Below are 23,927 nucleotides of genomic sequence, written 5' to 3'. Positions count from 1 at the left end.
AGGAGATAATAAAAGTACCATCATAATGATAAAATGATTCTGAAAATCATAATCTAACCAATAGACAACAAATAACCCAGAGTTGGTGCTCTCTGGTCTTTCTCTAAATCTACCAAATAATTTTATCTCCGTGAAAATCAACTTTCTCAGCTATATAATTTCAGCAGAAGTATATAATACTGTATGTTATATAATGTATACCAACAAGCATCAAACAAATCTTTCAAAATTTCTGAAAGTTTACACATCCATTAAAAAAATCCGTTCTACTAGTTTCACATGGTAACCCTTGTAATACACTGGTAACCTGGTAATTGAATATACCATAGTATCTATAGGTATAACAAATGGATGTTATCTTAGAACCCTAAATAAGGACATTATAGTTACTCATCTACAGCAATGTGGAAGTTGTATCTAAGACTAGTTGTATTGCATCTGATTGCAGTACATCGCAGATTATCCAGGATAGAATTCTACACTCTAACATGAAAGCAATGCTATTGCAGGCAATTTGTTAATTCTGATCCTTGTGATATCAAGAACTTCTGTATTCTGTTTTAAATAATGAATAGTATAAGATTTAGTTCTGATGGCTTCAGTTATTATATAAATGTTACTTTACCCCATTGTCCTCTTGCGTGATTTTTCAGAACTTCCCTGTCGTGGCAGTATCCCTGTGAAGTCCATCATGGCATCAAAAATTGAATGCCATGCACGGTTAACTTCACCTGGAGTAAATCTCACTTCCTCCTGTCAGACACCTCGGCAAAACTGTAAAATAATTTAATGACATCATGGCACCATAAAAAAAGTCTGTACCACCACTCACTTTCTTAGCATGAGATCAACGATAAGGAAGAAAATCACACCATCATGAAATATAACTTATGAACTAAATGGAAAAATCACGATAGGACCATAAAACATTTTATCAGCATGACACCAACGAACAGTTTCTTAGGATGATATTACCACTGAATGTCTTCTCAAAATGACAACAATATAGAATATCTTCTCAGTAAGACTTCACCAGTACCAATGGTCATTGATTAGTGGAAGATATTACTAATGAACATCTTCTCAGTATGACATTTCAAACAAGATAACACAAAGAATGACATAATTTGCTGTACCCAATGGTCGAAAAAATATATAAATGTATGTTTTGATGTACAACAATTACTGGTATTAGCTCCCATATCACCACCAAAACTGATATTTTGTTGACAAGATCATCTTTTACCACTGATGTTTTGGAGTAAATGAAATGATTTTACATGATAAATTGTCATATAATTTACTATGGGATATACATATCAGAATAACTTATAAACCTGGAAAACTTTGCCAATAGTCAATCAATGTTATCTTGATCAGTTTCAGGGGGCAGCTTCTGATCGACTGAAATTTTAGCGTGTTTCAATGTTTACAGAAAAAGTACTTAAATTGAGAACTTCTCCATAGCAAAAAATCTGAGAAATTCTCCATAGCTAAAGGAACCACTACAGTAATAGTTTTGGATCAATTATCCTGAATGATTTTAGAGCTCTTGTCTGGAAATTGCCCCTGCAGAGATGCCTGTACAGAGCTAAATTTAATATACGCCATCAATGCCTTTCTTGTCAGTATTCAGTATAACATTACTGGTATTTTCTCAATATGACATTACAATGAACAACAATTGGAAATGTCAACATTGAATAGCATCACCATCGAACATACTCACACAAACATTGAGTATTCATTTCTTTCATGTACAAGCATTTTATCACAATTTTGCTTCTATTCAAAAGTCATATTTGCCATTGAAAATCAGAACATCTCAATTGAAAAATTCATATTGAATTGGCATGATAGATCTTCAGAACACCTGTGCATAATTTCTTAGTTAATGTGCAGATTTTAAAATTCTTTGAGCAAGAATTATTGTTTCAAGAGTACATATTGAACATTTTCAGTACTTCCAATAAGACTGAATTCTCTAGCACACAATATTGAGCACAGGTTTGTGGTATTTCTTCGGGCACTCTGAAGCCGACATGTCCTTTAATGACACTGGCTGTTAATAAAATGTAAAGCAACAATCACCCCAACCAATCGTAAGTGCAACTGAACAATTAACTCTATTGCACTTGCCACTCTTGCTAGATTTTCTAATTTTGAATTGGAAAATAGCTGTTTTGTGAAAAAAAATAATGAAAACCTGAGACAAATAACTCAATGAAAAGTAAAAATGCCATATTCAAAAATGTTTTGGTAAATTTGACTCGAAGAAATTAGACATGGCATGCCTGTAATAATATGACATCTATTTATCACAAAGTAGTATGAAAATATATCTCAAAACTGTTCACCAAGCTAGTAAATGCATTGAAGTATTCAGTTTTACTTGCTGCAATACTGATGAACTTTTACATTAAATGTTTTAACAAACCATCTGACAAAATTTTATGGGTATCAAAAGTTCTGCATCAAATTAACCTGATGTCACAGCCATACAATTAAATTGCCTTATTACAAGAAAATCTCATTAATATTTTGTTAACATTATACAACTCACTGACACAATCTGTCACTATTAAACATGATTAGACAATTGATCATTGCACTAACTAGTATTATAAAAATAATACAGCCAAACATTAGTGATGCAATTTCAACTGAACTTTCCACAAAAACTGCACCAAAATCAGCATGCAATAAGTATATATATTACATTTATATATGACCTAAAACAAATTACCGGTACAAATAAAACCACATTTGAAAATTATTTCTTTAAATTAAATGATGATACAAATTTAAGACATTGCATTATAATTAACAGAGACAAAATAATGAAAAAACTGTCTTTTTTTCTGGTGACATAACATGAAGTTCATAATATGATAGTAGTAACATATATCTGTGATATCACAATAATCATATTTACTACTAATGTCACAAAAAACATCAACTATACCTGTTAATTATTTCTTGAAGTGGATTGGTAAATCAAGTTCAAGGGTGATCAGTCAAGTACATACATAGTGTACACACCCTTAATCATGGAGATAGAAATATATCTATTGAACAGCTAAACAGTATTTTGTATGATGACAGTATGAAACTATTTGTAGGATGACAGTATGAAAATATTGGAATGGTTGTTACATGAGAATGAGTTAATGCGTAAAAATCTTCTTAAAACGTCACTCAGAGAACAGAATAAAATAATCCTCTTAGTGGTGTATGTAACCTAGGCAAAATATCTCCAATATCCAGCAGTGCAGCATCAAATACAATCATAGACCAGCTACACGGCATTCCACATACATTACATCAGGTTAATTACAGACCAGGAACAGTTATAAAGTACCTCAGCCAAGTCACTGATTAGTTGTAGCGTGTTGTCACATTTGTACAGCACTTAAGCCAAGTCACTGACAAGCTATAGAGTATTGTCACATTTGTACAATACTTCAGTCAAGTCAATGACTTGTTGTAGAGTGTTGTTACATTTGTACAGTACCTCAGCCAAGTCACTGACTTGTTGTAGAGAGTTGTCACATTTGTACAGTACTTCAGCCATGTCACTGACAAGCTATAGAGTATTGTCAAATTTGTACAATACTTCAGCCTAGTCACTGACTAGCAGTAGAGTATTGTCACATTTGTACAGCACTATAGCCAAGTCTCTGACTAGCTGTAGAGTGTTGTCACATTTGTACAGTACTTCAGCCAAGCCACTGACTAGTTGTAGAGTGTTGTCACATTTGTACAGTACCTCAGCCAAGCCACTGACTAGTTGTAGAGTGTTGTCACATTTGTACAGTACTTCAGCCAAGCCATTGACTTTTTGTAGAGAATTGTCGAATTTGTACAGTACTTCAGCCAAGCCATTGACTTTTTGTAGAGAATTGTCGAATTTGTACAGTACTTCAGCCATGTCACTGACTTGTTGTAGACTGTTGTCACATTTGTACAGCACTTCAGCCAAGCCATTGACTTTTTGTTGAGTGTTGTCACATTTGTACAGTACTTCAGCAAAATCACTGACAAGCAGTAGAGTATTGTCACATTTGTACAGCACTATAGCCAAGTCTCTGACTAGCTGTAGAGTGTTGTCACATTTGTACAGTACTTCAGCCAAGTCTCTGACTAGCTGTAGAGTGTTGTCACATTTGTACAGTACTTCAGCCAAGCCACTGACTTGTTGTAGACTGTTGTCACATTTGTACAGTACTTCAGCCAAGCCATTGACTTTTTGTAGAGAATTGTCGAATTTGTACAGTACTTCAGCAAAATCACTGACAAGCTATAGAGTATTGTCAAATTTGTACAATACTTCAGCCTAGTCACTGACTAGCAGTAGAGTATTGTCACATTTGTACAGCACTATAGCCAAGTCACTGACAAGCTATAGAGTGTTGTCACATTTGTACAGTACTTCAGCCAAGTCACTGACTTGTTGTAGACTGTTGTCACATTTGTACAGTACCTCAGCCAAGCCACTGACTAGCTGTAGAGTGTTGTCACATTTGTACAGTACTTCAGCCAAGTCACTGACTTGTTGTAGACTGTTGTCACATTTGTACAGCACTTCAGCCAAGTCTCTGACTTGTTGTAGACTGTTGTCACATTTGTACAGCACTTCAGCCAAGTCTCTGACTTGTTGTAGACTGTTGTCACATTTGTACAGTACTTCAGCCAAGTCATTGACTTGTTGTAGACTGTTGTCACATTTGTACAGTACCTCAGCCAAGTCACTGACTTGTTGTAGAGTGTTGTCACATTTGTACAGCACTTCAGCCAAGTCTCTGACTTGTTGTAGACTGTTGTCACATTTGTACAGTACTTCAGCCAAGTCTCTGACTTGTTGTAGACTGTTGTCACATTTGTACAGTACTTCAGCCAAGTCTCTGACTAGGTGTCACAATCAGGGGGAAAAAAACATGCTCTGAAAAGTCAGTCTTTATGAGAAGGTAAACATTAGAGATGACATTCAGAACATAGAACTTCCAGGCATCCATAAAAACCATCATAACATAACTTGGCAAGTATAGAAAAATAAACATTTTGTCAAAAACCGACTTGTGGAAACAATAGGGACACGTGCGGCTTATTGTATGGAACTGTAGAGGTTGGCCTTTGAAATCTTATGATAATTAGAAATTTGAACATGAAGTTTTAGAGTATCCAAACTGATATTTTAGCTCTGATGTGAAACACTTTTAAAAGGAAATGAAAATTTACGGATACCTGGATATAAATGAATAGGAAAAAACAGAAGTTAAACAAAGAAAACAGGAAATGTGGCTCTTGTGGAGTAGGTGTTTCAGTAAAAGACCATATACCGAACTCATACAACGTAATGAATCTAGACAACAGTACAGACAACAATCTTTGGGTTCAATTTGTGTCAAAAGTCAGTGATTTTACATTGTGTATAGCTATATGTTACCTCCTTTCTATCAATTCTGCATGTCCCACAGATGGAGACACATTCTTCTGTAATCTGCTTCAGCAGGTGTATTGTAATCAAACCAAGGGTTATAAGCTACACCGGTATATAAGCCCCAGAGCAGATTTTAACCTATTTCTTCATTCGATCCACATATAAGCTGCAGCAATATATAAGCCACACTCTTTCTTACAATACAGTGACCACTTCTGCTGACGTTTGATATACCGGTAACAGATAATGGAAGGCAGTTCTAACAAAGTGGAAATTGTTACGATGACCAAAGTTTGTTGATATAACAGACAACAGAGGGCAATTTATCATCAGTGAAAATTTAATAAAGTTTGCAAATGAATTATATACAGATAACCCTTTTTTTATTGATGTTCAAAAAACATACAATAGCAAATATCAAAGTCATTTGGCTTGGGTGCCTTCATAGATTATCTACGCACAAATTGAGGGCCTGACGTTATGTATAGTTTACTTAGCAATCTCTCCATCAGTGTCTGTACTGTTAAATATTAATGAAGGCCCTTGCATGCTGACAAAATTCTTATAGACCTATATTATTTCTTCTTGTAAGTTACATGAAGCCATTCATATCATACATGTGATGGGCAGGTACTCGTAAAAACCTCAGTACTGTCTCTACTCCAACAGTGTTAGAGGCTATTTGTAGAGTTTTTGTCTGATAATAAATTCTGTATGCTGAAAGGAAGGTTTAATGATAAACATGAGATCCCAGAGGGATCTTAGCACCCACCATTGTTTGATCTTTATAAGCCCTTTGCAAGTTGGATCTTTTCCCTTCTTTTCTGTGTTTTTGCTCTTAATGATAAGATATTTGAACATTCCTTTGCAGAAATAGCAATGATGTCCACCTGGAAGCCATTTTGTTTTTTCTGATTAGTCCCAAAATCAAACGAGCATAAGGAGAGACCAAATAGAACATATGTATGAAATTTGAAAGATATCTTGTTTAGTTCTTCTAGAGAAATAGCAATAACAATCTCTACACAAAATCCGAGATGGCTGCCTGTCAGCCTTTTTGTTCTTCAGATCAGTCCAGGCACAACTAGGGACCTAAACAAAATTTAAGAAAGAAATATACTGTAGTTCTCAAGAAAAAGCGATAACAAACTTGCAAAGTCAAAATCCAAGATGGCCGTCTGTTGGCCATTTTGCTTTTCTGATCACCTCTAAAATCAAACTGGCACAACAAGGGACCAAGGAGAACCTGCACATGAAATTTAAGAAAGATCCATCAAGGACTTCATTAGAAAAAGCAATAACATAATACATTCACAGTCAAAATCAAAGAAGACCACCTGTCGGCCATATTGTTTTCCTGATTAGTCCCAAAATTAGACCGGAACAACAAGGGACCAAAAGGAACCTGAAGTAAACTAAAGTTTTGAGTGTAGTGATGAAGATACATGGATGCCCGTGTGGTCTAGGTATAATACAAGGAATGTTACAGGGGAATCTTTATCATGTGATGAGATACAGGTCAAGGTCAATGATACAAAATGTATTCCAGACCAACTCTTGAAAAATATCCAAACTATCAACATACGTATGCTTCATTGACATGTGCAAAGTGTTTGACACAGTGAAAGGTAATCTTCTATGGTATAAGTTACAATATGCTGGAATTCAAGGGAAGTTTTTAGCGACACTTTAGTCATTATATTAGTAAATTAAAAGTAAAGATAGATTTAATAATGACCATACCCTGTGGCTGGATGTGGATTTGGCTGTGAAACAGGGCTGTGATATCTCAAACAATTTATTCTCCATCTCTATCAATGATTTGGCAGGAAAAATAAATAATGCCAGTTGTGGAATACCTATAGACGACTTCACCCTCAGCATATTTCTTCTATAAGCAAATGATATATGTATTATTACACCAGATGAATCCCAATGTTTACTAGATACTTTTTCTTGGTGGTGTCATGAATGTAAACTTCACATAAACCTGAGCAAAATGAAGATGGTACAATTCTATAATCCATCAATACTGCCAGCAAATGTTGTTTACCACTGTAGGGTACATGACATAAAAATATTAAGACTCCTGCAAATATCTGAAGACATGAATGGATGAATATTTACATGTGAAAAGACTGGAAAAAATTTCAATGTCAGCAAGTAGGGCATTAGGGGCATCAGAAAGCATATATCTCTGGGACCAATATCCTTTGATGTATTTACCAATTTATGTAACATGGTAGTGGAACCTGTTCTAATGAATGGAAGTGCGATTTGGTGTAACAAGGAACATGGAGTAATTAACACTGTCCAAAACAAAGTTTTTTGATATTTTTTGGCCGTAGTGAAGTATACATCTACTATTGCTATCCACGGTGACATGGGTTGGCTTTCATGTGACACAAAACTTAAGATTGCATGTATAAGGCTCATGTGTAAGACAGAATGGAGGACAGTTGATTAACTAGTAAGATCATGAGATGTTCATCCAGATATCAGAAAGGATAATGTTCCAAAGTTAACAAAATCCTGAATAACATTGAATCTTGTGAACAATGTTAACTTTTTTTTTAACATGAAATTTTGTAAAAACAAACTCACTACCAAACTATATGTAGCAGATAACAAGGAGAGGCAAAGACAATTATGGAAGGACAATCACAACCTGAACAGAAATAATCTCAGAACCTATAGCCAATCAAAAAATGAAGCAGTATGAGGAAGGTTAAAGATTAAAAACACTTTTTAATCAATTGCAAACTCAGTAACAACCTGGGGTATAACTGATTAAATCAAGCAAATAAAACCACAGATGGTCTTTTAACACAAGACAGTGACACATAGTTTCTAAATATTGTGAAAAATGGTGAACTCCATCCAAATATTCTAAGTAAATATATTTTCAATGTGTTAAAATGCATAAAATTATACTTGTAATAAACCAAATCATGAGCACCAGAGAGTGTAGGTAGTATTCCCAAATTATGTCTCCTGATATATTGTTCTGTAAAGTATTAAAGCAGTTTTTCGCTAAGTTAGATAATAACAGTATATCTCATGTGTACAAATGCTTAATTGCTAATGTGATGTAATTGTTTTTAATGCACTTTCGTTGTAATGGTAATATCCTATTTTGATGTCTGGTAATATAAACAGGCATATATACACATATTTTTATAATGTTCGATAATTTAAGGATACTGGTGTCTATGAAGTCTATTATTATTTGTGTGTTGTAATTGTTATTAACAGGCTTTTATTGTATGGTAATATCCTATTTCAATCTATATTTTAATGTATGATAATGTCTTCAATACATACAGTCATATATATATTCAGTAATGTTCTATAATCTTTCATTACTCGCCAGATATAGAGAGAAATGTTGCCTTTGTACAGTACCTTAGATAATGTCACTATAGTGTATTGTCACAGTTACATAGCTAATGTCACAGAATGCAAACCACTGTAGATTCTCAGTTAAATATCAACACATATAAATACTAATTAAAAAATAGCAAACGAATAGTATTCAAAGATTTTCACTACTTTTCAAATACAGCATCAAAACTGTATTCCCCTTCTGAGTACTTGAACTTTCATGTGTATCTAATGTATAATAAGGTCACTTCAGGAATGACAGCAAATCCTAAAAAATTAGATTATTTGTAACCTTGACTTTTCTTTAAGTTCATACAAAATGTGAACTTTTCTAAGTACTGACATGCGATAAATTTGTATTGAGTTTTATTGGTATGTGTTAGATAATAATGTCATTAGATTGACAACAGAGCCTTTTACTCTTAAAATATTTCTAGTGACCATAAGATAAAAGTCAGAGGAGGCATGTGATTTTGACATATACTCTGGGAATAGCCACTTTTGCAGAAACAGCTAGGACCTGTAAGACATGCATATTAACACATTATTTAGGATCTCATAATGCTTTCTGATAAGCTGTTGCTGAAAAGTTAATTTATCAGAATGTTGTAAAATCTAAAAATAAAACATTTAAAGTAATAAGATCATAACAAGATAATGCAAAGCTCAACATTATCCCCCCTGCCCTGATGTTTAAAAGAAGAACATAAAATCATATATATGTGATAATATTACAAAAAGTTTAATTTCTATTTGTAATTTTTAATTGTTCCATACAAAGTATAGAAATTGGAGAACTTCTACTAGAGTACCAGCTTGATGCCTGTACAAAGTATAGAAATTGGAGAACTTCTACTAGAGTACTAGCTTGATGCCTGTACAAAGTATAGAAATTGGAGAACTTCTACTAGAGTACTAGCTTGATGCCTGTACAAAGTATAGAAATTGGAGAACTTCTACTAGAGTACTAGCTTGATGCCTGTACAAAGTATAGAAATTGGAGAACTTCTACTAGAGTACCAGCTTGATGCCTGTACAAAGTATAGAAATTGGAGAACTTCTACTAGAGTACTAGCTTGATGCCTGTACAAAGTATAGAAATTGGAGAACTTCTACTAGAGTACTAGCTTGATGCCTGTACAAAGTATAGAAATTGGAGAACTTCTACTAGAGTACTAGCTTGATGCCTGTACAAAGTATAGAAATTGGAGAACTTCTACTAGAGTACCAGCTTGATGCCTGTACAAAGTATAGAAATTGGAGAACTTCTACTAGAGTACTAGCTTGATGCCTGTACAAAGTGTCGAAATGGAGAGCTTCTACTAGAGTACTAGCTTGATGCCTGTACAAAGTATTGAAATGAAGAACTTCTACTAGAGTATCAGCTTGATGCCTGTACAAAGTATTGAAATGGAGAACTTCTACTGGAGCACTAGCTTGATGCCTGTACAAAGTATAGAAATTGGAGAACTTCTACTAGATTACCAGCTTGATGCCTGTACAAAGTATAGAAATTGGAGAACTTCTACTAGAGTACCAGTTTGATGCCTGTACAAAGTATTCAGTGCCATGCAGTTAAGGAGACCTGTTCTGAAAACACTAAACTTTGTGATTTTATCTCTTTCCATGGTAACAGAAAAAAATATAAAAAATGAAATGTTGTCAATAGCAAAAGGCACAACTAGGGCACTAATTTGATATACAGCAAAGTTTTGTGAAGTTGAGTTGAATGGTTTTGAAGTTATAACCCAAAAAATCCCTCCGAGGGATGGATGAAGGACTAGATGGTAAATAATTTTAAGTTGGTTTGTCATATTTCAGTCATATGCTTATACCAATCAAGGTTCACAACTTTATGGAAGCCTACATGAACATAAATATGAACGGTGAAAAAGATCCATCTAGTTCTTCTTGATAGAAAAACCTCATTGCAAAGTTTTCAATCAATGAAATTTTATATAGTATATCTCTGCATACACTTTCCTAAGGTTTAGCACTTAGTATTGGAAAACTACAAATACATCACAAAGACATAACATTGCTTGCAAATGCTGAAGATTCTGCCTGCTAGAATCGAAATTTTGTTTAAAAGTTTAGGCCATGTGACTAAAAATGAATGCATCTGAAGAAAATGTAAAAAGTTTCATTTGTATACATACATACATGTATGAAGTTACACTATAATAGTCAATTGTTCAATTATGTCTGATGTGTGTAGTTGAAAAAAGGATTATCTGAAATAATTTGGCCAAAAATCAGTATAATTGCTAAAGCTCAGCTGTTACAGAGAGGTGACAAGTATATCTGTCCTTTGTGCCAAGAGTATATTACTTATTGTGCACATGCAGATTTATACGAGCTAACATAGTTTTATTCAATAATCAATGTTTAGGGGCACAGCTCTGTGAAGAAGGTATTGAATGTGCCTTTATGTAAATAATGCCACTTTGTGCAAGTTATCAAGACACTTAAAAACAGGATGGCAGCTTGAAAGCATGAAAGAATTATGGTCTGAGAATATATGATTGTCAAATAGAGAGTTCCTGTTACTTCCACGGTTTTGCTTAAAGTCATTCTGGTGCTAAAATTGCTGGATATATTTGTAAGCATCACAGACCTTCATATCTAGTAGGTTTTTGTGCATTACCAAAGCAGAACACAGAGTACACCGAGTGAGAAGATTATAATAGTGTGATCACTCAACATAAAAAAGAGAGGGATATTACATATACCTTATTTTCCTGGCTATAAACTGCACCTGAGTGTAAGCCACAGGGCTGGTTTTTAGTGATTTTTTTTAATTGATCCATATATAAGATGCACCGAGATATAAGCTGCACCCTTACTTATGATGTGGTAACCATTATGTTGACCAAAGTTAGTTGCTATAACAGGCAACGGAGGGGAATTTATCAAGATCGTCAGTGATACATGTAATATAAGTCTGCAAGTGAATTATACACAGTCCTTTATTTTATTGATGCGATTGAAAAATGTAAAATAGCTATGATTGAACTTGTTTGGCTTGGGAGCATTCAATGATTGTCTATGCACAGATATAGGGCCCAACATTACATATGGTTTACTTAACAATATCTCCATTGGTGTCCCATATTATTTCTGGTAAATTACATTAAGCCATTCTTATCGTGAAGAAGCATGATTGTCGTTTTGAGAATTTCACCTGATGACCTTTCGGTGTCAGTATGTAAACGTCCACTATGGCTTCGGAAGCAACCATCAAAGTTCAGAAAATATTATTGCGATTCATATTAAAAGGTATAATTAATTAGATCCACAAGAATGTTATTTTTATTTCAATCTCAAAATCATCCTGTACATGGTTGCAGATGATGGTTCAAGACGATCTGTTTCAGTCACAGACACGTGACGGACAGGAAATCGTAAAAATCTTGGTACTGATGTCTCGTACTAAGTCTGTCTTTGAATTCTACAGAGGAATGCCTGGCGAGTAAATACCACATCAACTCACTTTGATAATTAATGTTTCCATATCTTTAGGTAAACATAAAAGAAAGATTTGTCAGGAATTTCTTAATGAATAACCAACCTGACTAATCATATGTGCATACTTAATTTGTTTGCATTGATATCATGAGTACCAGTTAAGAATGTCCACTTACACTATGTACACTCCAGGGTTTCTAAGGTGTGAGCATCCAGGGAAGCACTTGAAAATGAGGTCAGGTAATAAAAAACATATTGCTCCTAAAAGATTTTTGTTTGACTTTTTGTATAGTGTGAAGAACCCCAAGAATTTTTTGAGAATATTTCACGCCTGTACTTGTGGCTGAATGCTTCATGGCTATTTCAAATACTTTGACACAGTTCGATGGTCAGAGAAAATTCTGACATTTTAGTTTTAAAAAGTACAATTTTTCTGGAAGCAATGGCATGTTCAAACATAATATGATGTTGGGCATACCAACTTTTCAGCAATGAATTCATTTTAAAATTTTGAATCAATTGAATGAAGAATTTAAGAATAAAGTTTGATTATGTTCAGATACGGTCATGAAATAATAGAGGCCAAGTAGGTCTATAGGCTATGTAAAGTGACAAACAAAATTCAGTTAGGAGCAATACAGAAACATTTTCATACCTGACCTGGTTTCCAAGCACTTTAAGTTGAAATTCCTGGTGCTCACTCCTTAGCAACCCTTGGGATGGGTACACAGTGACTTATCAATTCATTAGCTATACGTAAAATGACACATATGCCAGTAGAATTATGTACAATGATCTAAAATCAATACCAACTTTTTGAGAAATCATACAACATTTCCATGCTACTGGGAAATCTACCATTAACGAACTACCAGTCCCTTTGATTGAATTTCTTTGTTGATAATTAAATTAATTAGTTTTATACAGAATTCCAATGAGAGCCATTTTTTCCTTATGAATTCCCTGAACAAATATTTCCCAAATTATTTTCTACTTTAAACATTTCTTACAGTCGTGTAATTAGATATAATTCTTGATGGACTTGGATTTACAAAAAAAAATCAGCAAGTAATGGTATCGGGATATTCTCAACACCAAACATAAAGATATTTTATTATTGCTTGTATTTCATGACAACTATTTCAAAGGTGATAGGATTTCTTTATGTCTTGAAATAACTTTTTTTATGGCACAAAGTCATGCTCACCCAGTTTTTTTTGTTTTTTTTGGTTTTTTTTAGAACATTTTTATTGAATGTTTTGTGTCAGTGATTATTATATATTAAATCAGAATCACACCACACCTGGTTTTGTCTGGCCAACTAGATATTGGTCATAGAATTGACAAGCTCAAATCGTGAAAAATCCTAGAATCACCGGATATTTCCCAACTTTTATTCAGAAGTTCATAATCAATTTTTGGATTTATTTTTTGAGGCATTTGATGACTTCTAAAAAGCTTCATTTCACATGATCACAATATTTTACTTGATACTGGATTATTTTATAGAACACTGTACAAGTAAGGGTTAAATGTGACCTTGACCACTTCACCTTGGCAACTGACCATTTCACCTTAGCAACTGACCATTTCACCTTGACAGTTGACCCTTTCCAGCCTACTCAGGTATTGAACAGGATTTTGTGCTATTTTTTTTTGTCTTCTTACTTCTTTAGTAAAAACTGAATGTACATTTAGAAGTCTTCAAGCCATCTAATAAAATGATAAGCACGTCATCTTTTATTTCATTTCAAAAGATGTCAAATCTGATGTCATCTTTTACTTTTAACTGATAACAACCACAACCTAATCAGATATATATCTTGAATCATGCTTCAATACTGTTGTATAGATATCTGAAACAAGCTATTATCATATCAAGTTGTTCATGAGATATAAAAAGATTTTGTGAAGCCACCATCACCGATTGTCAGGATTGTCTGGTCTGGAAAACTGACACAAAAAATTTGATGATTCATTTATGAACAATAAGGTAATAAATAAGGTAATAATTGAATATATATGTTAATGCAAACAATCTGAGTCAATATCACCCATAATCAGGATGAAATGTTCAAAAACATGAAAGCAACTAGCAGGACAGGAAACGACCGTTTGGTAAAGACAGTGGCCTGTTTGAGATATTGAAAATTGTTTTGTCAAAATATGATTATCTTTTGAAATGATTACATGTTCGACTGTTAAAATATTGTCAAGTTTCATTTTATTCTCTGTCATGGTGGATATCACGATGAAGCCATGAGCACATGTCCATTTTCATGTGTATTGATGGAAGTTACGTCTCCATATTAGTGTGCAGGGACAGTCTTGGCCTAAATATCTTAACAAAATGTGTAGTGAAACACTGTTCCTTTTTTGATCATTCCTTTCTCTGTTTATCAATCACTTGCATATATAGTGTTTGGGCCTCTCTTTACGTCAGCAGGTACGAGCATGATGTGGCAGCGAGACATAAAAGAAATCTTGAGACTCATGGGGACTGCAATAACCTGGTTTGGTTATTAATAGGTAAATAATTACATGCACCTGTGATTTCAACTGACCACTGTTGATTAGATTGTGTGAATACAAGAGTTTGTGTAAAACAAATAAATAAACAAATCTACATTAAATGGATAGGTAAGTATGTGATTCAGTGTAATGTGTCTGAAATCAAAGACAACAAGAAGTGCACAAATATAAGGCAGATTTTTTTTTCTTTAAATGTATTGTACCTATAATGAAAGAGAAGAAGGTAATTAAAAGTCAATAATGGAGATGAAACAATCTCGAAGAGAAAACTTTCAAGTTTTCTATTTTATTTTGTTAGTATGATGTGTTTGCTGAAAATTCTGAGATCAATTTCTTGGCTCACTGACATAATTTTTGACAGAAATTGTGGATGGGCACATTATGCAAGTAGAAGTATATTTCGTTTTTTTCAACCTCAATAAGTATCTTGCACATAATGTAAGTGCTAGTATTAGGCAGTTTTTTACGATAACTTGTTTACGGAGAGAATTTAAGACAGCCACATTGTGCACAAACAGCACAAAAGTAGACCAAAGGCATTTTGCAAAGCATTTCATAAATATCCCAATCAAAGTCCTTTCAACAACGAACAATTGTAAATAATTTAAATGTTATTCCAAGGCTGATTAATGGATTACATGTAGGCAAGGTAACACTATACAGTTCAATGACTGCAATTAATACTGTGACTTCCATCAGTGACTGCATCAGGAGACTGAAGGTTCATGTATGGGTGTTACTATGTGTAACATGTACAAATCCCATAAAATATTGAACTTGATATGTCGTGACATACTGAAGATTACAGTCTGTAGTCCATACAGGTTTCTGACATCTAAATCAAAATAGCACACAACCCATATCACATGAAATAGACACATCAGTCATCAATCTACACCTCAGTGTATTGTATCAGTAAGGACATGAAAATATTGATGCTATACTCAAACAACCACTATTTCTCTGTAAACACAATGGAGATTTAACACCTCTTTAAGGTTTAAACCTTATACAAATGGACATGCAATACGGATAAAATGAATTTTCAGATTTTCTGTTTATTCTTCTTTTTTTGGTTATCAATTTATCACTTACTGCAAATGTATTATATATGAGTCATTCTGATGCTCAACAGGAAACCAAAAACTAAAAAGCTAAAAAAAAAAAAAAAACTTTTTTCTGAGGATGTCCAGTGTTACGTATTAGATGTACTTCCTGCATAAAAGGTGTCTGGACACGTTTTATACACCGACTGAAATGTACTTCCTGCATAAAAGGTGTCTGGACACGTTTTATACACCGACTGAAATGTACTTCCTGCATTAAAGGCATCTGGATACTTTTTATACACCGACTAAAATGTACTTCCTCCATTAAAGGCATCTGGATACTGTTATACACCGACTACAATATACTTCCTGTATAAAAAGCGTCTGGATACTGTTATACACCGACTAAAATGTACTTCCCCTGTATAAAAGGCGTCTGGATACTGTTATACACCGACTAAAATGTACTTCCCCTGTATAAAAAGCGCCACCACCCCCCAAAACAAACAAACATGAGCAAACCCAATAGCCTTCCCCTCCAAGCCTTTGTCTATTCCCCAACCCCCAGGTACTTTTTTATACACCTGTTTAAAATGTACCCCTTGCATATCTTGTATACACCTGACTAAAAGAATGTGTAACCAATCTATCATCTGTAACCTTGATCCTGATCATATCTATTTATGTAACAAGGTAACAGGCAATGGCAGCAAGATATGGTATTTTTTGTGAATCACAAGAAACCATGTACATTTATTTTTAATGGGTAGTATCATATATTGATATACCTGAGATTTCGTCTGGTTTTTATTTGAATACTAAGAGGGATAGTTATTTAGTATTCCTTATTAAATCTCCCCCCAAAAATATCAATTATTTACAGAATTTAGGGGAGATATTAGTGTAAACATCACATACAGCTACACTGCCAAACATTCGATTTGAGCTCAATGTACTTGTCAGTCGAAGTGGGAAGGAAGCTTCCTTGAATTAGGTTTGCAATACATTATCATAGTAATCTGTTGCAAATGAATGTGCACAGTTGCAGTTTTGTCTTTTGCATCCCCTATGCAGTATTGTAGTACTTGTACGGCTACAATACCATATATGGTCAAGTTGCGGTCATAATATGTCGCCGTTGAGTCTTCACAGCCACAACATAATCTGTTATATATATAGTAATCTGTGAGACTTTGTCTGCTTAGCTACATATTCACTATCTAAACCAACAGGAATGATGGTACCATGGTTTTTAAGTCGAGTCTATCCTGTAGATGCCAAACAATTTACGACATTCTGGTTTATAATATAATGATATATGAATAGAATGAGTTAGGTCATGATGTATATTTGAACTTTTGATATATGATGTAGATTATTAAATGTACGTATTTCATCATTCTGTTATTTGTTCAATTTAAATCAAGTTTGACCCCTGGAAACTTGAATATGGTTGTCAGTTCATTTTGAAAACTTGGTCAGACTTCATTCCATTAACCTTTCTGCCAAAATCAAAGGATGTAACTATGGACTAAGGGAAATTCTAACCTACAAATGAAATTTGAAAAAGATCCTTTTCAAGAAATAGTGATAACAAAAATTGAAAGGGCACAAAATGGGAACAAGGGAAAAATACAAATGAAGAAAGAGCAATAACAATCTTTCAATGTCAAAATCTAATATGGCAGCCATTACAAATTTCTGTTGAGTCCTAAATTCGAAAAAACACAACTAGGGACCATAGGGAACCTAGGCATGAAATTTGTTAAAGATCTATTTAGCACTTTTCAAGAAATAATGATTACCAAGAAGTATCAAAGGAAGGAGGTTTGATGATGATTGAAGAGTGATTTGAACAGCCTATCATCTGATGATTGTTGACTAAAACTATCCTTTATTTCAAAAAGATTGCTGAAGCAGTGACTTGGAAACAGTGATCACAAGAATTGTTTATGACAGTCTTAAGGAGACATATCAGACAAAATATGATATGAAGAGCTATCTTGGAACAGCTTCTGCTGTGTATATATGTTCAATATTGAATGTCACAACATCCCAGAAGAAATTTAGATAGAAAAACATTTAGTTACCAAAGGTGACAAGTTTTAATTACCAGCAGACAGTTGTCTAACTTTTTAAAAATATTTACCAAAGCAGACAGTTGTCTACCTTTTAAAACTACTTACCACATGCCTCAATCTATCCCTGCAGTATCCAAGATATTGAAGAAATTGTATGAAGCTGTGCTATGCTCTTTTTTCTGACTTCAACAACAATAGAAATTGCCAGCCATTGAATCTTCTTTTAAGGACCAAATATCTTCACAAACTCCAGAAAAAATGGAGATGAATTTATCAAAGTCATCTCTTATCCTTTGAATTTTTGATCAACCAGTAGGAAATATGCATGTGTTCCAAACCTCTTCAGATCTGAAAGAGACAAAAAGAATTAATTAATTTTTGTTCCAGCATATCAAATGATTTGAAATCACTGTTGCATATTTTTCAATAAATGTCTAATGTAAGATCTTGTTGATCTTATTAAGTGATGTCTTACATTGATTACATGGAATGTATTTATAGGTCCAGAAAAAGAACACTGCGAAATATGGCCAATACATATATAATCTAGGAAATTCACATACTTGAAATTCTTTGAAAGGTGGTTTTAGTATGATAAATAAACATTCAAGAAATACATTCAGCTACATGACAATGACAGGGGAACACAAAATAACACACAAAGATATGTTAACCACAAACATCAGCACTCTATTTACAAACATAAGTTTTATTGCAATTTAGCAAAACAAACTACATTCCTTTTTGTACACAAATCAGAGGTACTGAAACGTTTTCTTTAATTTTTCACCCATATACAAGTGTAAAGCCTATAGGATATATTGTATTACAAGTTTTATGAATTCTAAACTTAATCACAATTGTAAGATTCTATTTATGAATTCATCAACTCTAATTAACACTACAAGTGAAAGATTCTTATATCAAATATTCATATTAATGTGATAAAGTAAAACATAAACCATGAAATCAATTATAAAAAAGATAAAACAAGTTTTGGAATAAGACAAATGCCGACCCTTCAACTGTGTAATGTTATTGGGGTCAACACAGGAGGCATCAGATGGTGTTCTGGGCAATATGTTATATACGTGTATGTTGTTTCTGTAGCCACTTTCTAATGCTAAGGGGTCATCATAAGACAAAACACTGTAAAAAGATCAGATTTGAGAGAATAAATGAGAGTGATGCATGTGTGAATATATCCCCAGTGGAAGACAAAGAAGGAAATCCCCAATTTACCGAGGCCATTTGATAGGGCAATTTTTATTCTATGGTCTCCAATATCCCATAAGCAGAAGACATGCAAGAATCAGGCAATCCTTCAAGGAGCCCCACAATTACTAGCTTCTTTCATTATGAAGCCATCACAATAAGATAGAACAGGCATACCTTCCACAAGTTTCTGTACAGGTTACCTGGATATGTGTGCATGTTACAGCATAGGCCAGTTATGTGATGAATGTACAGGAACTTGTATCTTAATTGATAAATGGATATTCACCATATCTAAATATAACGAATACTGTAAAAACCACTAAATATCATATGCCATTTGTCAGGAAAAAATGTGAAAACAACTCAATTATGACATTAACAGTTGACACATTTTTGCATTTCGGTAATAATTACCATATCTTTAGTATGCATATGCATATATAAGCGCCACGCTGACATGTTCCTTAGATAAATCGTTTGAAGACAAAAGGTTGTTCATATGCTTTGTCTCAGAATCACAGTGATGACTTTCAGTTTTCAACACATGGGTCATATTCATATATAACTGTGTTTCATCAGATATGGCCTCATCACACATTTGATATATATATATATCTGTGAATTCTTTAAAATATTCTTCAGATTTTTTTTACCTTTGAAAACAAAAACAGCCCTGTTAAGTTATATCACCTTTGGAATGCCATGTTTCATTTGCTGTAATATTACTGCTTATTTAAAAAAAAAAACCAACATTGCATACAGTAAACCCAGTTTAAGAACTGAATTTTCATGGTTACCTTACCACTGTTCCCCATAATTGATCAAATAAATAACTTGAAAGATAAAAATATTGTGATATTGTGACCAACCAGATTTTCTAATCGATATTCCATACGATACCCTATGTACACTAAAGGAACCATTTAGAAAAAACAATTATGAAATCTCTACAAACTTACATGAAACAAAAAATTCATATTCTTTTATTTTAGCATCTTTAGTGTTGTATTGGGAGTATGTTCATGTCCACATTCATAATGACAACATTGATATGCCCTGATTTGGTGCCCCACATATCATTGTAAAAAACAAACAAAAACAAAACATGCAGAATCTATTGTAAATCTGAAAAACATTCTTTGCTGTTTAGAAATCAATCTAAATATTAATAGAAAAGACTCATTTTAAGGAAGTTTCAGAGCATGTAGGGGCATGGCACCCACTCACACATTGTGACATGTTCTGTGAGATGAAGGGTGTAAAACCAATTTTAACGTTTAGATTGCACTAGCCAATTTATTAGTGTCAAGGACACTCATGGACGCTGTGCATGATGTGTATTGAAATAAAGGAGTAAAGGAATTGGTATATCAATACGGCTTAGCATATAATCTTGAGTGATTGGTCATGCTGATTATATATATATCATATGAAGGTTCAAGACATACAGTCATGATAAGATCTGCATATGATCGTTATGGTGGATGAGTGTGATTGCAGAGGTAATAACTGATCATGTCCAGTCAAATGTGACTCTAAAATCTGCACCTTTTGCAGTGTAGTGCACTGTTATAGGCCACTGGAGGTTCGAATATTTTCTGGTATTCATGGAGATGTTTTTTGGAGAATTTTTTCATAAAAAGCTAACTCTACACTAGTCAATGTTGTTTCATATTATAAATTTTTTCACAAACTGATCAATTAATTTATTGTTATATAAACAAATTTATATCAAAAATGAAAAAATTTTCAAACATCTATTTGATAAATCATGTCAGAAACTTGATCTCAGAATCCGTGGTTGTAAGCCTAATGAAAAGAAACTAAAATACACAACTTCTGGTTTTAAAATTATGTCAGAAATTAGTTACCCTTTCATCTATGCAACACTTATATCTTCCATAGAATAATCAAAATTTTCAACATCTTTTTAGTTATGTCTTGGAGTTAAAACATTATCGCGAAATAACTGGTGTATAAGACACAAAAGTATGGATGAAGGGAGATAAATTGAACAGTGTAAATGATATGATTTTTCTTCCACAACTGAAAAGAAGCATAGTAAAATCTGGATAAAATAGTTCCAAGTTGTCATTTAAAACATGACATCTAATTATGTTTTTGCAGTTTTTTCCGCGGAGGTATAAGTGCCTTGTTAGGTGTTCATGTAGTGTAAAATTTGGTCCAAGCTATAAATTGCCTTGCAAGCTGGATGACGGCTATAAGACACACAGCGTCTTAAAAAACAAACACAACAAGCTTTCCGGGACCTTTCAAGCATAAAGGTAAGGCCAATCTATTGTATAGGAAGTCTACGAGATGTTGGCTAGTAGCGAAGGGATGATGTTAACATATCACGTCAGGTGTGCTTCATTAAGGTATGAATTCACAGTGCTTGTCCGCACTTGCCTTTTATTTACCTGTGTTTTTTATGATATTTGCTGAAATAAAGTGATATTAAGCATTTCAGCAGGAAAATAGCCAACATTATCAGATTCTTGGTGTTTCAAGAAAATATGATATTAACTGGAGGGTGACAACCAATATGTGACATTAAGTGGTTTCCATTGTATGATAATTGTTAAGGATTTTAGAAGAGTTTCTGACAACCATAAGTAGCATATTCACCCTGCAGTAAGCCCAGAAGGCCAACACATATTCTTCAATTCAAAGTCAGGGAATGAGCACATCAAAATGTTCATCATATAGAAATGTTTCATTTACGCGGCTATTCTGTCTTTACTTAATGCAGAGTTTTCTGCTCTTGTGAGCAGGTATTGTTTGTTGCGTCATTTGTTTGTGAATGTAACTTCATAACAATTTGTGAGTAAATGATACAATTTTCTTATGCAAACTAATTATAATGAAATAGCAAGATAACCAAGAGGGTTCTTGGTATCTGCTATTTTCTGATTTTTGTTCTTTAAAAGTTGGATCTGTTTGTATCAGTTCCAAAACCAACATGACAACATGCAACCAAGAGGCACCTTCAGAAGAAATTTGTAAAATGTCCAATTTGTACTTCTCGAGAAAGGGCATTAAAACAATCTTTCAATGTCAAATCCAAGATGGCCAAATGTCACACCTGCAGTGATTTGAGGTTTTTTAATGTAAAACCAATTTTCATGATGTAATACTTACCATAACTTTAGTATGCAAATACAGTACCTACACCCATCTTTGTATCCCAACAACAAAAGATTCAAAAGAAAAACAATCCCGCCCTCCCTACGATCCATGAGCCATCACGGCAGGAACGCAGAGTGATCTCCCTTCCTCTAATAACCTTTATGGCGTAAACCCCACAGAGGGGCAGCCAGGCAGATAAGGAAGAGGGGAGGATAGGGTGGGACTCCATAAAGTTATGGTAAGTATTACATCATGAAAATTGGTTTTACATTAAAAAACCTCAATTTCATTTCAGTAATAATTACCATAACTTTAGTATGCGAATTCGTCTTACCGTAGTGGTGACTAGAAGCCAGGCAGCCCCTTCAGCACAACCAAAGTAGTAGGGAGGGAGAACATAGTGCTAAAGTGAAGGAAGGGACCTCTCTGTGAAAGAGCAGGTGTACCCACATGCCGCCGTACGGAAAGACATGGCCCGGGGCTAACGAGGAGGCCCAGCCACTGACTATGCCACCACCAAAGGTCCCAATGAATACAGGCCTTCTGAGTGGGAAGCTAGGGATCACAGATAAAAATCTGTTAAGGTATCCCTGCCCTGCCAGAATACTGCAGACATGACCTCCTGAAAGGAGGACTCATTGACAGAAGGGCCCAGGATGAAGCAAGGGCCTTGACCTCGTGAGACCGCGCTTTCACTCTCGCCCGAGCCAGATCATCAAAATGCTCGTAAGCATACTAAATCACCTGGCAAACCCACCTGGAAACCGACTGGGAGGAGATATCTCGTTGCCCCTGTTTAATGGGCAAAACAGACGGGATCGAGAGCCCCGCCCCCCCTGGTTTTATCAAGATAAAACCTAAGAGCCCGACAAGGACAAAGCAACCTATCTCGCTCCTCCGAGCTAGTCACAGCCAGGATCCTGATGGGATCGTGCGAGAACCCCGGAACCTGATTCTTCGCTAAAAACAACTCTATTCATAGCAAAGCCTCTGATTAGGGCAGAAAGAGAGGAGGACTAACCGATCTCCTTCCTGCCATAACAAGCAAGAACTCTGGCAATAGCTGTACGATAGCTAGCAATAGTGCCAGGTGGCAGATAGCGGTACCTAAACAGAGAGATTAGGAATTCCGCAATCAAATGCAGAGGCTTCGAATGAATAAGCTTCCTTGCCGACACACCAATCACAGAAGATCATCCAACGTGACTGGTAGACGGCAGAAGAGGAAGCCCTGATTGATTGCTCAATGCAATCTGACACCTCTTGAGAAAAGCCTGCCTTGGCGTGGCTTCCAGAGATAGCCTCAGCGCGTGAAGGTGGAGGATCTCTGGTCAAGAGTGTGTCGTTCTGGGCCAAGGCTGGCGAAGGAGATTCGGTCTGGTGGGGAGAGCCAAGGGCTCCTCCACCAGAAACGACAAGAGCTCCTGAAACCAAGCTTGCCTCGGCCACAGAGGGGCTCTCAGAAGTAAGGAGCAGTGATGCTCCCAGAACTTCTGTAGAACCCTGCCCACCAGGTTGAAGGGAGGGAATGCATATGCATACGTCCCTTCCTATTCCAGAGAAAGGGCGTCCACAGCCCACGCCTTACGGTCTGGGACCGGGGAGACGAAGGTTAGCAGCTGGTTG

General features: G+C 34.8%; 1 protein-coding gene across 1 annotated transcript in view; it reads right to left on the bottom strand.

Annotated features, from left to right (window-relative positions):
* LOC132561955 (protein cycle-like) overlaps positions 1-23,927 on the bottom strand; it is a 97,897-nt gene that overhangs the window by 30,993 nt on the left and 42,977 nt on the right. The window contains exons 2-3 of the mRNA XM_060226712.1: positions 18,060-18,302; positions 626-774 (exon numbers count right to left, since the gene is read on the bottom strand). Coding sequence (XP_060082695.1) covers positions 626-693 — 68 coding nt within the window. The 5' untranslated portion in view covers positions 694-774; positions 18,060-18,302. The remainder of the gene's footprint in view (positions 1-625; positions 775-18,059; positions 18,303-23,927) is intronic.

This window comes from Ylistrum balloti, unplaced genomic scaffold, assembly GCF_031769215.1.
Source record: "Ylistrum balloti isolate Yb309-2 unplaced genomic scaffold, AGI_CSIRO_Ybal_v1 Utg369568, whole genome shotgun sequence".
NCBI classification, from domain to species: Eukaryota; Metazoa; Mollusca; class Bivalvia; order Pectinida; family Pectinidae; genus Ylistrum; species Ylistrum balloti.
The sequence above is the reverse complement of the archived record's forward strand: the minus strand, read 5'-3'. Positions and strand labels throughout refer to the sequence as shown.